This window comes from Larus michahellis, chromosome 9 (genome assembly GCF_964199755.1).
Source record: "Larus michahellis chromosome 9, bLarMic1.1, whole genome shotgun sequence".
In the NCBI taxonomy this organism is placed as follows: Eukaryota; Metazoa; Chordata; class Aves; order Charadriiformes; family Laridae; genus Larus; species Larus michahellis.
In genome coordinates this window covers 2894487-2914035 of record NC_133904.1, presented here as the reverse complement: position 1 = coordinate 2914035, position 19549 = coordinate 2894487, and the positions used below count along the sequence as shown (strand labels likewise).

The 19549-nt window shown below is 38.9% G+C and overlaps 1 protein-coding gene across 4 annotated transcripts in view; it reads right to left on the bottom strand.

Annotated features, from left to right (window-relative positions):
- Positions 1 to 19549, bottom strand: part of MEGF11 (multiple EGF like domains 11) — a 292780-nt gene that overhangs the window by 202343 nt on the left and 70888 nt on the right. For all 4 annotated transcript variants that reach the window (XM_074600942.1, XM_074600944.1, XM_074600943.1 and 1 more), the window contains exons 2-5: positions 12930 to 13042; positions 8904 to 9027; positions 6271 to 6372; positions 4616 to 4716 (exon numbers count right to left, since the gene is read on the bottom strand). In XM_074600942.1, coding sequence (XP_074457043.1) covers positions 4616 to 4716; positions 6271 to 6372; positions 8904 to 9019 — 319 coding nt within the window. In that variant the 5' untranslated portion in view covers positions 9020 to 9027; positions 12930 to 13042. The remainder of the gene's footprint in view (positions 1 to 4615; positions 4717 to 6270; positions 6373 to 8903; positions 9028 to 12929; positions 13043 to 19549) is intronic.

Below are 19549 nucleotides of genomic sequence, written 5' to 3'. Positions count from 1 at the left end.
CATTTCCTAAGTCCAGCAGTTTTCAAACAATATATTTTCAAGTTACAGGAATGCTCACCATGAGGAATTAAAATTGAGGTGAGAAGCAAGGGGGGACAACATTTCTTATAAAAAGTTAATGAGCTACTGCCTTATAAAGTGAAAATAATCAACAAATCTGACATATGAGGAAACAATATGAATATTCAGGAAGTTTATGCCACTGATGCAACATTTCCTAAGCGTGTACAACTTTTGACTGATCACACAGCTATTATTTTTCTCTTCATCATAAGTACACTCTACCACGGTGTCGGTGTGTGGTAACATATGCATTGAATTGCAAGTATTGTAATTCATCCAGATGGCAGGAAGCTCTGGAATTGTTACTCCTATGGTACAGATGTTTAACAATCCAGCCATATGGCTCCAATAAGGCAGCCTTTTCAAAAACTACAAAAACTACACTAGACACGCAGCCTTGTAAATCTGAGTGCAATCCTGAGGTATGAACGTTCATATTGCTACAATATAAAAGCATACATCATACTATGAAGTTGGCCTGTCTTTTGGAATAACAGAATTTATACGACATTATCTAAAATCCCGAAAAGAATCAGGTCCCAAATCTGCATAATTTCACCAAGTCAGCTATTAAAAGAATATTCCTCATTTGGTTTTGAAATTCATTAAAGGTGTCAGACATAGCTGAGAAGATAGGTAAATAACTACATGCAAATATAATAACGTCCTTAACCTCTGGCCTGAGTGAACTGCTGCTCTAGGTGACAAATTGCGATTCAACCAGTGAGACCAAGAATTTCTCTATAAAAAGATTTGTCAAACTCAAGGAGCCCCGATGGTGGTTGCAGCAACTGTAATGTGGAAAGCTGAATGTTGAGAAACAATCCAAGATCAATAATATCTTGGCCAAGAAAAGAAAGAACCATCAAATGGTCAATCTATAACTCCACTGAATTTTGGCACGTTTGAATGACAGATAAATGGCAGCAAATAAGATTGTTAAATCACTAACCCTGTCATTATTACATCCTGTCACATTGCATAGATTTATACATTAGAAAAAGAGTGTATGGTATGAGAGTGAAAAATAAAACTGTTAAAAGCTACAATATCTCAATCTATGAAGAAAAGGTGAATTCCCAACTTTGTGTTTCATGGTTCTTTTTCTCTGCCAAAAAGTCAGATATAAGTAGATGCCACTTGCAGTCCCGTCTTCCATTTCTCTGATGCTTGGGTCTCTGACCCTTTGTTACCTAGAAGAAACGTCTCTTTTATATAAATCTCTAGTGCAAGAATAAGATTAAAATGGACAGACTGAACAAAGCATTGGTCTCTCAGACAAAAATGTATCCATTTTGTACACACAGGATCTTTCCACCTGACGTACTCTTAAAGGGAAGTATTCAATTACCATCTACTCAAAGGGTAAAAATCATGAAAGAGCCATGTCATATTCCTTTTCTTTTTCTTTTTTTGAGCAGCAAAGTATTCAGAGATGCTTTATCTACCACAGATACTAATCTAGGCAATATAATTTCAAAATATCCTTACGAAATCCTTGACGGGCAGTTGAACCCTGTGGTTGTTTAAAAAAAGATTTTCTGCAGTTTATGCATTTGCTCTGCCAAAAGCTTACCTTAGCATGCAAAGTACAGTAAATCATAGTTGCTCTGATTTACTACCCAGACTATGCTGTTAGTTCTCAGGGACAGCTCAGTGAGAAGTATGTCCTGTAGAAGAACATTAAGAGAAGGGGAATTGTTTTGTAAAGCTACCAGAATGGCGGCAACCATTTCTGAGACATCAACGGGAAAAAAAACACGCAGATGCGCATTTGCAGCATTTTTCAGGTGGTATTTTTTCAATGCCACTACAACCCAACAATTTAAACAACAATTTAAATTATTTGACCTTGTGCCTGAATTCCTCATTTTATGGGGCAGGAGCATATGAAGATCTCAAAAGGGCAAAGATGACAGCAGAGAAAGAGTGGCAGAGCAAGAGGCTCTGGGAGAACCTGATCATTTAGAACTGGGGACGGATTTTTATTAGACCTAATCCATTTCGTAAGTCCCAACAGGAGGACAAAGAAAAAAACCTATATCTGACATTCCTTTAAAAAGTAGTAAATGAGAAGGGAAAAGATCAAAACAGTAGCTGAAAGCCTTCACTCCTGCCTTAAAATCCAAGAAACAGTCATTAATAGAGATTTAAACTCAGCCTTCTCTAGTCTAAACATGTCACTGTTAATTACAAAGCTATTTAACTTTTGTAAGAAATAAAGACTGCTATTAATGAAAGAAGAACCAATTAGCCTTTAATCTACACACTGTTTTTTAATCAAACTTTCTTTTGATCATCAGACTCACTGCAGGATGTATTCTCTCCTCCCCATGTTGTAGCGGCTTCCATGATTACTAATGGAATAGATTTTAAAGGGCTGGCTGAGTGGGGAGAACATTCTCTGCAGGGCTGGAATTCTCCGCTTCCCTTCGCGTCAGTGGGGCCGAGCGGAAGCACGCCCGTCTCTGAACCGTGCTGCATCGGCAAGCGGGATGGTTTTGATGGCGTCTCCTGACCTGTCTCTTGTAGCAGCTGCCGTTAAAGGAGCAGGCACTGAACATGTCTAGAGGAACGTGGGCCAGGAGTACAAGACTACCTTGTGAGGAAAGAGCAGAAAATAGCACTGTAAAGAAAAGAAAGCAATGGGAAAGGAAGGTAAGGAAAGAGGCAAAAGAAGGGAGGTGCCACCAGGAATGAAAATGGAATTCACTGCTGACTGCAAAGAATGATGAACGGGAGAATTTGCTTGTTGGCACGGGAACGTATTGTGGAAAAACAAAACAACACGAAGCAAATGGGACCAGGGCTTGATGCATTAGAAACAAAAGGGATGACATGGGAAAAGGATCACATTAGCTAAATATTGTTGTGCTTTCAAACTGTTGGTTGCAGGGTCAGAGAGTTTTGATGTGTTTTGTTGGAGTTTTTTGGGTTTTGGTGTTTGGTTTTGTTGGGGGTTGTTTGTTGTTGGGGTTTTGTGTTGGGTTTTTTTTTGCTATGTGGCTACTTGTGGTATCAAAACAATAAGACCAAGTACATAGAATCAATCGTGATGGAGAACTTCTTCCTTTACATCATTTCTCTCTCAGCTGCACTCTCTGCTCAGATCTCCCAGGAAGGAGAACAGATAGAAAATGTCCCTGAGGCATCACTTTGCATTTATGACCATGCAGATAATGAAATATAAGAACATGACTCTTACACATGTAAACAACAGAGCGTAAGTGTCATCTGCTCTGTGTCAAACATGAAACACCTGGTCTGACCAGATACCTACTGTCTCTTCTGCATTAGCAAAATTTAGGGTATGGTCTATTCTGTTCTCTCTCCATAATACAAAGGCAAAATTTTTTGGCAGCAGCTGAACTCTCTAGTAGGACTTGAGTAACAGCACTCTGCACTTTGAAAGATCAGATTATTACTCTCTCTGTAAAATAAGGCTAATTCTAATGCCTTATCTCAAAGGGCTCTTAACTTTTCACAGTCCAAAGCCCCTTTAAAGTAACTCTTTGGCATAAAGGTGATTCAAAATGAGATTAGGGTCCATTCACGTTTTTGAGGTGCTCATATATTACAATGTAAGTACAATATAGGTACTCAGATAAAAACACCAACCGAACTAGACAGAAATAGCTTTAAATCACTGTGTCAAGATATTTAAACTTTGTTGGATAATTGTATAATTTTCAAATTTAAATTACTCCATGGCATGCTAAACCTGCCAATAAAATTTGGATTCTGATGCTGATCAAAACCTCCTTGTGTTTTTCCTGTGTCATAATCCCATTCTAACAAGACATAGACAAGAGATCCCCAGCTCCATTCTCCTTTCAAACAAAGTGTAGCAAAACATATTCTGCCTCAGAATACTTAGAAAGCTGCAATACTGAAAACGTGTGACATTAACACACAGGACGTTTTTAATTAACGACGCTCGTAGGTCTTGCTGAAAGATCCGTTTTTCTTCTTGCCCTGGTCTGACTGACCTAACACACTCCAGAGCTTTTTATTTACTTATATGGTGCAATTAGGACAAAGTTCTTCCAATATCAGTGAAGCTTTAAAAAGAGTAAAGTTATTGACAGGAACCACGTGAAACACAATAAGTTTTTAACTATTCCTATCTGGAGTATGAACTTTCAAAGTTAAGAGGCAGAAACTTTACACGGCTACTTAAACTATGTACTAGTTAATTCCTAAGAGTGTTCTCAGTTCCCCATATTCTTTAATGTTAGTGCATACTTGCATCAATTATTCCCCAAAGTAAGGTCTAATTCAAAAAGCACTCAAGAACTAGATTATCCCCCCCCTCCCTCAACGATTTCAGCAAAATTTTACTTATTTGCTTATATGCTTGAAATGCTTAACCTGAAATGACCTGACATGTCCTGTATCTGTAATTCTGACTGAAATCAGTGGGTCCTGAAGGTTCTGGGCAGCTCTAAATATCAGCCCTTAATATTGCTACTGCAATACATCTTTACTTTGTCTAGAGCTCCTCCAAAAATTACTTTTAATTCTCACATCTGAATCAAAGCTCTGTACATACGTATACAGTAGTCTCCACTTTCATAATATCCAGGGCAGCATTGAGATCTTCGCCGATACATAGTTCTTAGTCCTCTTCGATATGCTGTTTTATAACTTATTCTAAAATGCAAGACAGAAAGCCATTTGACAATATTGAAAATCAATGCCAACTGTTGGAATTATATTTGTGTTAAATTATAGTAAGGATAGCATTCAATAATTATTTTAAAATGCATGAAAGCTTTTGATATTAAAAGCCACAATAAAAAAAAAAATCAATACTTGTTTTGAAACTTGAAATATAACTTGTATTATAAACACAGTACCCATGACGGTCGATCACCGGAGCCCTTCCTAGCACCGCTGTCTTAAAACATTTCCCCAGTCCTAAAGCAAGGGCAAGGAGTTTCAAGAACAAACGATTCATTTCTGCGTATCAGCAAGGTCAGCTATCATCAATGGAATGAACAGACTCTTCTATGGAGACCACTGTGTCAGCGTGCTACACGAGAGATTGCCACAATGGAAACTGCTCTTGAGACACAAAATGGGAAGTTAACCCCAAGTGATTTCTTCCTACTCGCTAACCCTTCCGAGGCATTAATGCCTTGCAAAATGACATTATAGTCCCAGTTCAGTATTTAAAGCATGTTTTCCCCACCACAATATGTAGTCCACAGAAATTAGAAGGTGTTAAGCATTCTGTAGCTTTTCTAGACTGATTCATAGAATTACCAATGATACCACATTAGAAAAGGAATATTTAACAGAGTATATTTAACAGCCAAACACTTCAAAACAGCTTTGATGTTTGTTTGTAAGTTTATTTGAAATTACCTAAATTGAACAAAACCTATTGTTCCTTATGTTAGATAAACTGATCGAATTTACTCTGCTGCATTCCAAGCTATACAATAGTCCAGAAAGCTCTGCATCTCTGTTTGATTCCATACATTGTAACACAGAAGCTAAAAACCAAAACCCCGCAGTCAGACCAGGATGGTGCTGAACAACCTCTTTGCTACCGAATGCATGAAAGTTAAGGTACCAAGTAGCTTGCTAAACCCCCTTGAAAGATTGCAAATATTAGTGCATGTTTGTTAGGATACTTTTCTATTGGAATCAGGATGAATATAACAGCGGTATCTTGCAGCCTGGCAAAAATTAAGTGTCTAGTATCAGCTTTCATTCAGTACTAGAAATGGACCCATCCTCATTTCACCTGATTTTCAATACAGATTTGGCTGCAGCATTTCAAATACGGATCCATTTATAGCTATCACTAACCCTCAAGTGCCTGATTCTTCAAGATTTAAGAGGTGCGGGGACTTCCTACCATAAACTTGGACATGCACTGATCACTTGGAGAGGACAGTTGGTCATGTCTGGTCATGTTATACACCCTTCCAATCACTTGGCGGGGTGAATGGTAAGGATACATACTCCCGAGTGGCCCATAAAAGACTGAATACCACCGATCTCACTCAAATTTCATGCAAAAATCTCTCTACTTCAATCATTGCCCCAGAATGCCAAACACCCCAGCTACTGTACTAAACTACATCTTTCCTTACCCATCTGTATTAGAGTACCACAACAACTTAGATAAATAAAAGGGATGAGTGGAGACAAAAAGGCAACATAAAACTAAAATTTCTAGGGATCAGCTCTTACCTATGCCTAGTGCACTTGAACCAGTTCAGTATGTCAGTACATCTTGTGTAATAGATCTGATCAAAAGGATGAGCATACGATTCCTGAACCGTCACAGCGTAGCTAGGAGTAGACAAAAAAAGAAAGTGAAAGGCTGTTTGTTGCAGCATGAAAAGCTTCAGTTCCCTGTATATGCTACTCATCTAACCGCAGTATGAAAAATCATTAAATCAATAATCTTAGAAACTTTGGGCATTATCAAAAGAGAGCTTCCTTCAACCTCCAACCAACACATCCTCCTGAAAATTTTGGAAATGCTTCTCACTTGGGCTCCATAACTGAAATAGGCATAGAGATTTCAGTCCGAGTAATAAATTATTCCCTTCTGGAAAAGACACAAATGTTACTAAAATTCATGGTAGTTTAGAATGTGAAAAGGGCATTCCGTTAACTTGATAGTGCAAATTTTAAAAGAGAGGAAAGCACCATGTTTTTAAAGCGTCTCAGTTGCCTTCCTGCCTGGGCCTGTTAATTTTTGCTTGTATTCCACAATCTAAGAAGAGCTCATGTTAACTTAGCACTGCGGCATTTTGCCAGCATGATGGGATGCTCACACTTCATTTTATGATGAAGCAGCATCATTACTTCAAATACTGGGCGCGCCAATCAAATAGGATCATTTGTAAAAGGTTGAAGAGTGTTTAGTTTTCTGTTGCACACGTTTAATCCTCTTAATTTGCAGCAGAAATAACCTCAGAACTAACTAAAATTGTATCATGAGTTAACTGGTGTCTAGATTTGGAACACTCTGTGGTACGTTTCGAATGGAATTACCTCCCTTTGTACAAATGAATGGATATAAACAAAAAGTGGGCAAATTGATTAGAAATCACAGAGCTCCAACAATACTAATAATTCAGCAATCTCCTTCACAAAACACTATTTATTCATGCAACAGGTACTATATTAATTATTATGATTGTATTTAAAGTGCCTGGGCCTCTCACATGATACAGGAACACAGATTTCATTTACTTGCTAGCGTCAGTCATTTTAGAACGTTGTATTGCCCTATAGTAAGTGTGCGCACTGCTTAAGAGACTCATAATCTCAGGTTCTGATCTGGGAACAAGCTCTACTTTATCAGATCTACAATATCTTTGGAGAATGATACTGAAATCATTCTAGACAAGGTCAAGACCCAGGAATTAGATCCTCCAAGTCATTCATTATATCGATTGTCTTAATCGTCCACGTGATTTCCTTCTCATCAATGGCACTGCTGATGTGATTAAGCCCTGTGAGATCGCACCGGCAAGGGAATACCAAAATATTTGCTTGGAGGGTCTGATTGGCTTGAAATCGAAGATTGGACTATTACTGCCCTGCTTGTCATGCCCCTTCTAGACAAGCCAAGATTCTACTAGATGTTACTTTTGCCCTCTATCACAATTTGTGGGTTTGACAAAAATGTTTTTAAGTTTACTAATGCCGAAATGTAAAATATTTACATTGCTCATTATTAATGTAAAGCAAAAGCACTCACGAATCTTGATTGTTATTTTATGATCCCGTTTGTTATCCAGGAATTGCCCTAAAAATCTTTTCCCTTTGATTTATTAACATCTAAGTAACAAAGTCATCTTGGTCAGTACAACCAATCAATTTTGGTATTTAATTTTTGTTTCTCCTTGATTGGGTCTCTAGGTTGCTGACTTTCTTCAGACAAAATCAATATTTTATTCCTGTGCTCTGAATGCACTTCACCTCACAACACAGACTGCAAAATCCTATTCCTGTACAGTCTTTGCAGCTGCATTACCTACAAACAGTTAATTCTCTAATTAAGGCCTCTAAAATAAAAACACAGTGCCATTAAAGTATGATTTCATTTTTTGCTCTTGTCAAGGGGTTTATTTTGCTAAACTGCACAGTAATTCATATTTGTGTGGAACTAAACCACAGAACAGAACTGAGGTTTAGCAAGTTAAACTTAAGAGTACAGGAACTTCAGCCTCTGCAAACAGACCCTGCATGAATGTGAACCTATCGAAGTTAGTGGGTTTCTGTGTACTCATAAGAACTGTTCGGCAGAGACCCACTGTTAGGATTAGGACACTGTAACAACAGAGAGAACAGAATTACGAGGGCCTTTAATTCTCAGTGCTTTCATGCAGATACTCTTTGATGCAGACACGAGTTTGGCAGCTACAGCCACAGAGTTCAGGACATACAGAATGAAGCTGCATGTTGCAGCAGGAAGGGCTTAAAATTTAGTTGAAATCTCTACCAGTCTTGCATGACAACAACCAGAAAAGAGCAAGACAGAACAAGGCCACCATTTCTCTAGGTCTCTCCATGATAAATGAAAATAGACCTGTGCAGTCCTCTAGCTGAAACCATGGAGGAGCTTTCCAAAGCACAGCTGAGCCAACAGGGGTACGGTCTCTAGCTATAAGTTTTAGAAACAATTCTTTGGGATGATCCAAATCCTCAAAGGCACTCAGAAGTGCTATTTCTGTCATGCAAACCCATGTTCTTTTGTGAGACAGGGTGGTATTTAGCAAATTATGGCTCTTATTTTTCCTTTTAAATATAAAAATCTGAAATGGCTAGTCAGAAAAAAACCCAAAAAACAGCACGTTATACATTACCTTTCCCAATGACTACAAACATTTGGATCGTCTGGGTTTAGGGACAGAGTAGTTTTGAGCAGAAAAGACAGAATAAGTCCTTTTAGAATCCACCTGAACAGCATATGTGCCACCATCGTTGTATCTAGATAAAGAAAAGAACCGATAGCCATTAAAGACAATCTTGAAGAAAACATCCTTCTACACATTTTCATACTTACTTTTGTGCAAATCCAAATACTGTAGAGTTATTTACAAACTGAAAAACCTGAAAAAGAGATCAACTAAATAGAACATTTTTTTAAAAATGCAAATGCATTCTAAAAGGAATTTATACTTTTAAACCTACTAGAACTGATAAATTTGATGATTAAGCTACCCAAGACATCGATAGCCCCAATGATTCTTCCAAAGAACATTTTTACAGCTGTCTGTCTGTAATGACAAAATAAACAACCAAGGTATTAAAACAATCTATTCCCCCCATCAACCTACAGGCACATGGAAGAAAACCCAAATACCCCCTTTGATTTATTTAAGTGGGTTTTACGTGTGTCAATATAGTGGCCTAGATCTGAGACGTATGCTTATTACATGAATGAAGGAAAATCAATTCACTTTTCACTCTTACATGGGGGGAGTCACTTAGAACGACAGAGGTCAGTGTATTGGGTCACATTATGCAGAACACTAAACATGAAATAAAAATATTTGCATTGAAGTTGGAAATAGATTGTATAAAATTCATTAGGTGGTCTCTTGATTGTCTTACAGTTCATCTATTAAACGTACTGACATACCTACTTATTGCTCATTTGGGGCTTTGTAACGAAAGTCATGGTGTTTGCCTAGAGGTCCTCAATGACAAAAGTGAAGAAAAAAAAAAAAAAAAGATAGGAAATACAAAGGTGCTTTTAAATGTAACTGCATTAGAGGTGTTAATCTATTAAACGCTAAGTCAGTAAAAAATATTTTTAAATATCCATGTTAGGCATTCACATCGTCACATAATCCACCATTCAAATCAAAAGTCCCATATATTATTCCTGGCAACAAGATTGCCCTAAAAATAGATTGAATCTTCATAGGATCGTCTAAAAAACACATGGCTCATTGCCTCACGGTCCAGAACAGCAAAAGGAATGTTAAGGGGTTTGCTCTGCATGGCACTGATAGAGAGCCCAGCATAAAGAAGTCATCACAAAGCAGAATGAAGAGCAGAGGGGCAGCCAGAAAAGCTAATCTGAAATTACCCCCTGATTCAAAGCCTTCTCAGCTAGTCCAAGGACACCCATTGCCTTTAGTGGATTTGAAGTCAAGATCCCAATGGGAGTAATAGCTCATCCTTTAAATTATTCCTAGTGCTCTGCTAAACCCAAAGATAGGTCTTAAGCCATGTAAGTCATATTAATGTTAATTAACATGATTTAATGTTAATGTTCCTCATGAAATGGATTTAAGTCTATGAGTGACCATTCTCTACCTGCAGGCTGTTTCAGAGTCCCACGGCAACAATGCAAAAGCTTACACTGGAAATTAAGAGGGCTGATGAGAAAAGGGCATGAGAGAGAGGTTCTGTTTACTGAAAAGACAGTCGCTACGCTTGTCCTAGACACTACCTCTCCGTGGAGGAAAAGTGTCTTGAGTGGCTGACCTCGGGACAGAAGTCCAACAAACCTAATGGTCAAAAACTGAGAGCTTTTTTGAGAGTAGAAGTGAGCTTTCTTTTAACGTAACATGTACCACCAAATATCAGGCTCAACAAAATGACAGACAGCCCTTTAACTGAAGTATCTTCACAAGATGCCTATGACAGTATTACACTGGCTACCATTTGAATAACACCACATTACAGAGGACAAGTTCTACTGAGCACTGTATTTCCAGGTTGCAATTTACCCCCTTTGTTCATTCTCTACTCCTTTGGTACATGGCGACACTGAACAAACGGGACTAGAGGAAAGCCTGCTTCTCACCAACAGAAATGGTCAAAGCACGAGCAAGGCAAAACTGCTGAAGGAAATAAAATCCTCAAGGGGGGGGGGGGTTAAATCAAAACATGGTTCTGTGCTCAGTGTAACTTCTTGAGAACATCAAGAGCCTGGGTTTATCCTTACATTAGTTAAAGGTAGAAAGACAGCCTGTCTTCTACCGAAAGAGAATGAGCCTTTTCTCATTCAACTAAAGCAGCGCTCCATTTGAATTCTCAGAGATCTCAATTTGTTCTTAAGAAAACAATGTATCAGTTTAGTTTTAGAACCAAAAAAACACCAAAAGAATTATGTATAAGCCTTACTAGCACACAGAATATTTGTTTACAATGTATTTTAAAGAGGTTTAAAATTGTTTTCCAAACTTTTTATGTTAATGGTATTTTATTACCTGTTTATAAATGAACCACTTCGTGCAATTAATTTTCTAACTTTGTAAGTCAGATCGTATATCAGAAACATCCAACTCTCCAAATACAGCAGAACCCCATTCATCTCAAATGTCTCTTTTTGTAACTCAAATGAAATATTTCACTTTGATCACTGTTAATAGAAAAGACCTCATATCAAAATGGAATGGTTGCTATTACAAGATTCAGAATAAAACTCTAAAAATAGGAGCACATATATTAAAAACCAACATCAAAAAAGAATCCAGTAATGACATCTAACACGGGTTTTTTACAGCTTTTATTGCTCAGCGTTATATATACTCCAGTTTTGCATTGCATTTAACGTTTGGTACATACTCTCCAAGGAGGCGGCATCAGCCTTTCAGCAGGACAATGCCTGTAACTTTATTAAAGTTAAAGCCAAATTATATAAACCTCTCCAGCGTCTGCCACTGCCACTCTCCCGAGGACAGGCAGCATTTTGAGCTTAGCAAGAAAATAAATGACACACAGGTTCTCTGTGCAGGCCCTAAATGGTCTTGAACTTCTTGTCTCTCCAGGCCTGATTTTTCTTTTCAGGAGTGAAAGAAGTCAATTTAGGTACAATTTGGCAAGAAAGAGGGTCTTTCAATCCAAAATACAATCTGGTGATTTTTGACAAGTGTCTCACTCTCTGGAATTATAACTGATTAGGTTAGGTATCTGTTCCTCATTAAGCCATTTTCACATGCCTTGCTCCTTTTGAATAAATTTCAGTACTTCACCTACAATATTGATACAGGTCACTGGTTCCATCACAAAAGAAAGGAAACGCACTTTCACTGTTAAGCCCCAAATCTTAGCTATAGAAAAACTAGTAGGTGGCAAGTCATTGATTTATTTGTCTGTGGATTCACTTTACAAAAACCTTTGTTGAGGAAACTGTGCTGGGGTTTGCAAGGAGATCAGAAGATGCAGAAGATCATTTAAACTGGATGAAGTACCTGAGAGTGTAGACAAAAGCAGGTTTGTTACTTTCTTTTGCAGTTTATACAACACAAACTGAGGACGACAGCACCCCACAAGATTGGACCTATGTGCAAAGAAAATAAGGTAAGGTCCCAAAGAATCCTTGCTGGATGGAGAATATATCCTCTAAAGCTTTCTCTAGGTGCTGAGGACCTGGCTTCGGTAATATTCTTGTGAAAGAGGACTAGTGTATACTTTAAGTATCTGGGAGAAAAAATAAAAACAAAACCAAAACCACAGACTAGAAACTTCAACTAAAAATGACCATTAGAGACTTTCCTGTTCAGGGGCAGTAGTAGTGAAACATTTCATTTTTACATTTCTGTCACAAAATATTTCATAACGTGACTTTGACATGAAATTCAAACAGAATTTTCTCTCCATGACAAAGTTCTAAATTAAATGCTTTTGTCTCAATTTGGGATGAAATGAGTTCTGAACCAGGCAAAAAATTAATTTGGTGTCCAGCTGCAATTACGGAAAACATTGACAGAAGAGTCTTGCACTAGCATGCAATATTCTTAAATCCTTATATACTTTTGAAGAGCATTCCTTTAGATGTCTAAATGTATACGCAGTTGATTAACCTAGTCTGAATTTTTCTCACAAGCTTCCATGCAATGCATATAACAAAGAGCCATGTTAAAAAGTCTTACCTCAAAGTGCTGAAAATTCCTAATGGATCCTGTTTTTACAGACCATCAGCACAGGCAGACACACAGCACGTTACCAGGATAGCAGAAGAAAGCTCTTCGGAAGTTGCTTGGCCCTGTGAGCAATCAATAGAAAAACAGAAAACATAATGGGTCAAAGCAAGTGTGTTTGGCGGAGTGGAAACAAATTACGAGAGAAATGAGATAAACCATTATAAATTACATATCATAAGATATTTGTGCTATATGAGACCAAAGATCAGTACCCTGCTTTCGGTCAATAACAACTGTCAAGGAAAGAGTGTAAGAAAACGGCTGGTAGTAACACATGCCTTTAGACCCTTCTAGCCTCCAGCAATTTGCAACTTTGACTTCCTCGGTCATGAGAAGTATCTTTGTGTTTAATAGCATTTGATAGATTCTATTCGAATAATTTGTCTAATCATTTTTGAGGCGTTAATGTAAATTTCAACCCCCTATGTGCAAATTTCAGCGTCAACAACACCCTGTGATGGTCTCACATCTTAGCCATGTACTGTATGAAATACTTCCCTTGTTTTTCTGCCTCCTCAATTTCACTTGACGGCTCCTTGCTCCTCTGCTAGAAATCAATCATTGATTCTCAGCCTTTGTTTCCTATTATATAAACAACACTTGAGTTTACATACAGACTTTTTCTTCTGTAATATCCCAAGTTCAGTTTCTTTCAGGAAGTTGGATAGAAGACATTGCAAAAGCCTTCTGGAAATCTAACTGAATCTTCTTGATCCACATGTTTACTTCAAAGAGCTTTAACAATTTATGAAGCCTCTACAAAGCCATGTTGATTCTTCATAAAAGTATTGTCTTTATCAAGAGGTTCCCTAATTCTGTTTTTAATTATAGTTTCTACCAAATAGGAAAATCTAGATGCACCAAAATTAAAATGTATTCTAGTATTTGTATGTAAGTGATTAAGGAAAATGCAAGAGAGAGTTAAGCCAGAAAACAAAAAGTTGGATTTCACTGAAGAAGCATTAAAGTGACTGAGTGTTTGCTGATTACACTATTTTAGTCTCTGAGTAGTAGCAAGCTTCCAACAAGCTGCCCTCTATGGCATTCCTCCTTCTCATCCCATCTGAAATTTTCATGATAGTTTAGGCAAGGGATCATTCAAACACACACTTCATTTGGCTCTACATCAGATTTTGTTAGAAACAAGCTGTTATGAAAGCTAAATGAGGCCATGAGTTTCAAAACTGATCAGGATTTTTTGGATGCCTCCATTTATGATTAATAACTTGAGTTACCGTGAAAGGACTGAATAATACGCGGAACTCAGAACGCATGCTAAGAAACAGGTTGTTTTAATCTGGGCAGCCAAGAAGTAAGCCACTCAAACTCACTAGCCACCTCTAAAAACTCTTGCGGACAGAATATTACCAACAGAAATATTACCAAGGTTGTGGTTTGGTTTTGTTCTGAATTAAAATTTAAAGCTGTTTTAGACAGATAAACACTTCCAGGAAGGACCAGGTACTGAATACAAAAGCACAGAGAATGTGATTCTTGTCATCTGAGCACAGAGAAATCCAAGTGGTAGAAGAACTGGCAGAGACACCAGACTATGCACTGGGTTTCTGGGTTCCTTCTACTGACAACTTACATGATTAATGCGGGAAGACAGTAGACGAGAAGCTGCCTCTGTTAACAAAAGATGGTATTTCAGTTAACAGGGTCTATTTAAGCCTCTAGGAGTCGTTGTACTGAGGGCAAATTATTATCCCTCACATGCAGCGCAAAACAACTGGCCTATGATTTCTGCTACAAACCCCGTGCTGTCAGTCACACGTTCAGCTTTCCCACATTCTCCTTAAGCACTGCTCTCTTTAAGGTTTGTGTGCAGCTCTGCCTGCGATTTCAAGAAGGCAGCTCCATAGCTGGAAACGCTTGGAGTAGATACAGAAGTCACTACTATTCACAAATATCCCTGATACCATTTCAGACCTAAGTCTCCTGTCACCTGGAGGTGACATAGACAAGTGGCAAAACAGAGCTGACCAGGACAGGGCAACCGCTTTTGCCCAGTACCCTGTGAAGGCTCACGGCGCCGGACCAGTTTGTACCGTTCAGTTCCTTGAAGAGGCCAATCCCAGCAGTGGCACAAACTAGGAACAAACCGACAAGATGTAAAAAAACTAGGATCTTTCTTACCTCACACTTGGGGTCATACAATGGAGACAAGCTTGTTCCAACTTTGCCCTTCTAGCCATAAGGGTAATGTCAATAAATATAAGCAAGAACCTTAACTTTTCAGGATAGAAGTATTCTGTGTTCTCTATGAAGTTAACCGTGCTCCTCCGCTACTCAACCAAAGTTCATGACTGAAATTATACTGAATATTGGGAATGCAACAAATTAAACAATTCCATGGTATTTTCTGTAATTAACATTACTTGGGAAATAAAAGAATAAAAGCAAAATTTAAAGATTTTCAGACTTTACAAGGAAGCCATTAAGAAAAAGTACAAAGAGCTGAATCCTGAGTCCTGTTTGCTTAGTCTTAGCAGCAGCCACCTCTGCTACATCATTCAGCAAAGCAGGTGCTGTTCAGTACAAATAAAGGATGTAATTCCATTTCCCAAGATGGAATTTTAGAGGCTTTCTTTTAAAGATGGGATAAACGCATCGCCCGCTCCTAACTACTAGAGTGTCCCCATGACTCTCCCTCCTATTCTCCGAACCACAGTTGCTCAGTTTTCCAAGACTGGGGGGAGGGGGCTGATTTTAACAGGAACTGAATATCCAGATCTCTTAAGTTGCTTTAAATTTCTAAGCTCTAAAATATATCAGTCTGAGTTGCAATTGCTACAGTGAACATTGCTACAGTTTCATGGATATCTTATGAAGTCTTAACATCTGCTTCAGTGCTAAGCGCTCTTATAAACCGACTTCCTCTGGAGTCATTGGGAGCTTGGCTACAGCAAAGCAGGAATAACGAAGTACGCTCTTCTCAATCTATCAGACATTATTTTTGGAAGCTCAGGATTGTTCCTTCAGTGCTCTCAGAGGAAAACTGCATCAAAGTACCACAGAGACACGCCACTAGGCAAGAAATCTAGGCAATTAGTTTAGTTATGGCTGATGAAATATCTTTATCAAGATGAAGGCTGGTGTCTGTATTTAGGATTCAGAGGACCTGAGTTTAAATCACACTGTCAAGGACTTAAGGCATGACACTGGGTTAGCAAAGTTGGCCACGCTGAGGTAGCTCCAATTCCACCCAAGTTCTGCATCCAGTATTTTCTGTAGGCTAGCTCTGAGCCTTCAGGGGCACCGAACCACCATACAACACAGGGCCTGGAAACTTCAGGGGAATTTTAGGCCATACAAATTCTCAATGTCTCAGTTTCTTCCACAGGAAACAGGCGAAGAGGACTGACCAACCTGCCAGATGCTTTAAGAATAAGCATATTTGGCATTATCCATCCACTCTATAAGATCAACATCAACACACAAAGAAACGCAGACACTCTTATTTTATCAGTACTTACACAAACTCGTTATCCGCACATGCTTGTGCAAAGCATATGTACCAATCCAAAAAGTGACCATTTGTTACAATACTAAATCTCTTTTTCTTAAATAATTGAATACTTAATCAATAGTCCAGCAGAAATATAATGAAAATATTACATTAACAACACCTAAAAACATTGCTGAAACAGTGCCCAAATCCAGATAATTGCTGGCTCCTTTTCAGAAAGGTCAGCTTGGAAAAAAAATTATCTGTGATTTTCTGCACATAATTTTGTACTTGTACTCAACTACCAGCGTAAAATTGGAAGCCAGCCCTTTGAACATTTGGCCCTTGAAGTTATTAATCCAAACTCAAGCCCACTGAAACGTTAGTGTTCCTTGTAGTGCCTAAGCCCTGAAGTGGTCTTCCAAGCCCTGCCACTTAGGACAGGGAGATGGCTGACATTCCACTGGCACTTTCTGCCAAAAACACGTCGGCGTTGGCAGGCTTGAAAGGCAAAATCCTGGTACCCTGCAGTATTTCAACAGAAGACGACATCCTGCAAGCTAAGAAATCCTCCTGGGGCAGTCGTATCTGAAGCCTCTCAATTAAAACATGGTAAACAAGGAAAGTCAGACAGAGCGACTTCATGCATTCGCCCGCTCAACCGCCCTGCCCTGACCCCACCATCTGACCGCTGCCGTAAGGGGGTGGCAGAGGAAGCCAGCCAGTGCTGTAGGCTCCCCTGTACTCATCCCAGTCTGCTTGCATAGTGGAATTTTAAAGATGTGGAAACTGTGTGGGGACTCACATTCTCTCCTGATTTAACAGTATATTTATATTCACCATCCCATGCATATTTCAGATATTCCTTCACATACATTACTTCAGAAGAGAAAGGAAGCTGACACACATCAAAAAGCTGATCTCCTGAGAACTCGAGTTAGCTTGCTTACATAGAGCCACCCACCTAATCCATGTTCAAGATGTCAAACAATTACAGCATATGCTTCCTTAGACACTTAGAGCAACAAAGACCTTGTATCCTCAGAACACCCAGGATAAATAAAGCAACCTAAGTGTTACAGGCATGCGCGGATGAGGAATAATATGTTTCTAAATACTTAACTAAAAAACCCCAATCGTTTACTCCAACAGATTTTTTTTTACAGCATTTAAAGAGTGCATGTGAAGTTGATATGAAAATGGGAGTAACAAGCAATGAAATATAAGGATGTTCAACATACGTGCAGTGAAATAAATTAAGTATGATTCTGTGAAAGTGCTGTGAAAGTCAGAAAAAAAAGTGCTATTTGAAAATGCAGAATATCCTTTACGGTTATGTTTTAAAAAATTACTTCTATTTGTCAAGAACAATAGGCCCCTTCTTTTTGTCTCCATTTATCTCAGAGGAAAATAAAATGAAACAAACAGCAAAAAAGTCCCAAGTACAGTGAACAGCTGAGCCAGGGACAAATTAAGTAACACAGATTGATGGCTGTTGATCTACAGCAGTACTATCACATCCCAATGCTACATCTCATATTTCATTTAAAGACCCGTCTCTTCTTTTCCAGAAACGGTGCAGTATTTATGGGAGAAGGCTGATTTGCAAGCCTTGGAGCTGCACAGAGAATCCAGATTCAGTTTTTTCCAATTTGGCTTTAAAGTTGGTGAATGCCTTGAACTTTGAAGATAGTAATCCAAATAAAATTAAACCGAACACTGGAATAAAATGAACACTGAAACTAAACATGTATTTTCAAGAAATGCTGCAGGCAGGGCAAAGCTTTTTATCTTCAGTTTTTCATAAGACGGTTAAGAAATAAAGTTTGCTTCTTCTGCATCTATACCTTTACTAACCCCACTGGCCCAATAGCATGTATCTTCATCTGTTCTCCTCTGGGTGCTTTATCCTCCCTGGCATTCTCTGTTACAACAGAACTCAGATGTTCTCTTCCTGCATTCAATTTCCCTCTCAGCCTCTTGAAATCTTAATCTAAAATTTTTTAACTCCATAGCTATTAAAAACATTGACTGGCCCATACAGAATATAACTTTTTCTATGAATGTCTGCTAAATACAAGATAAACGTGAAACCAATTCTTAGATTTCTAATGGCTTAAGAATTAGAGTGGCCACTTAAAAACTGCCAATTTTACTTGAAATATGAGGTCTCCCCAGAAGCTGCAATAACCCTTTGTGCTTTCCTGTGCTTCTTACAGGGCATATCTGGAACACTATCAATACTGCAGAAATGGTATTTGGTTCAATCATGTCAAAGCTAAAAGCCTGAAGTTAGAAGTCCACGTAATTTATTTTCAGAGCATACACAAATCTCTGCCTATCTGAGAATCAGGCCAGTTACTCAGGTGCCTAGAAAAGGCTATAAGCTCTTAGGTTTAGGCACCCAACACGGAAAATAGGCTGAACAGATATGCCCTTCTCTAGGACAGAAAGCTGATGCCATGGAGAAGGTCATGGTGTGGTGAACAAGGTCTTTGCGATTACTGCTGGTCACTGCTATGAACGGACACGCTGCAGAATTATTGCTTCAGAACTATCCACCAGCTGGCCACACGTGGCGCTGGTAAGAAGGCACCTACTTTAAGTGCCTAAACCTAGGCTCCCAAAACACCTCTAAAGGAAGCTCAAGATGTGTATTAAAACGTGAGGTCAGGTTTATGTCCTAGCAAAGGCCTGACGCCATGTCAAGGCAACGCTCAGACACGCACCAAATCCTTTTCCATGCCCTGATTCCCCCATGAACCCAGCTGTGAAGCAGAAAGGGGGAGTGCTGTGCCTACAGGGCTGACTGTGGGGCTCGGGAATAGGGGGCACTTCAAGAAACAAAATGTCTCTGCAATCTAGACTTAGACATGCATCTACTGACCACACACCACTGACTGTAGACCTTCAAGATATATCACCAAAGACAGGCACCACGAATAGTCTTCATTCAGCTACAGAGCAGCAGCCAACTGCACCTTCACCCAGATGGATCTCCAGGGCTTGAGACGGGCAATAGCAGCACCCACAAATGCTTTTTCATAACATCCAGGTCTTACAGTTCTGTGCTTGTTTTCTCATCTCTGCAGAGCAGAGGGAAGAGGAGACTGTGGCC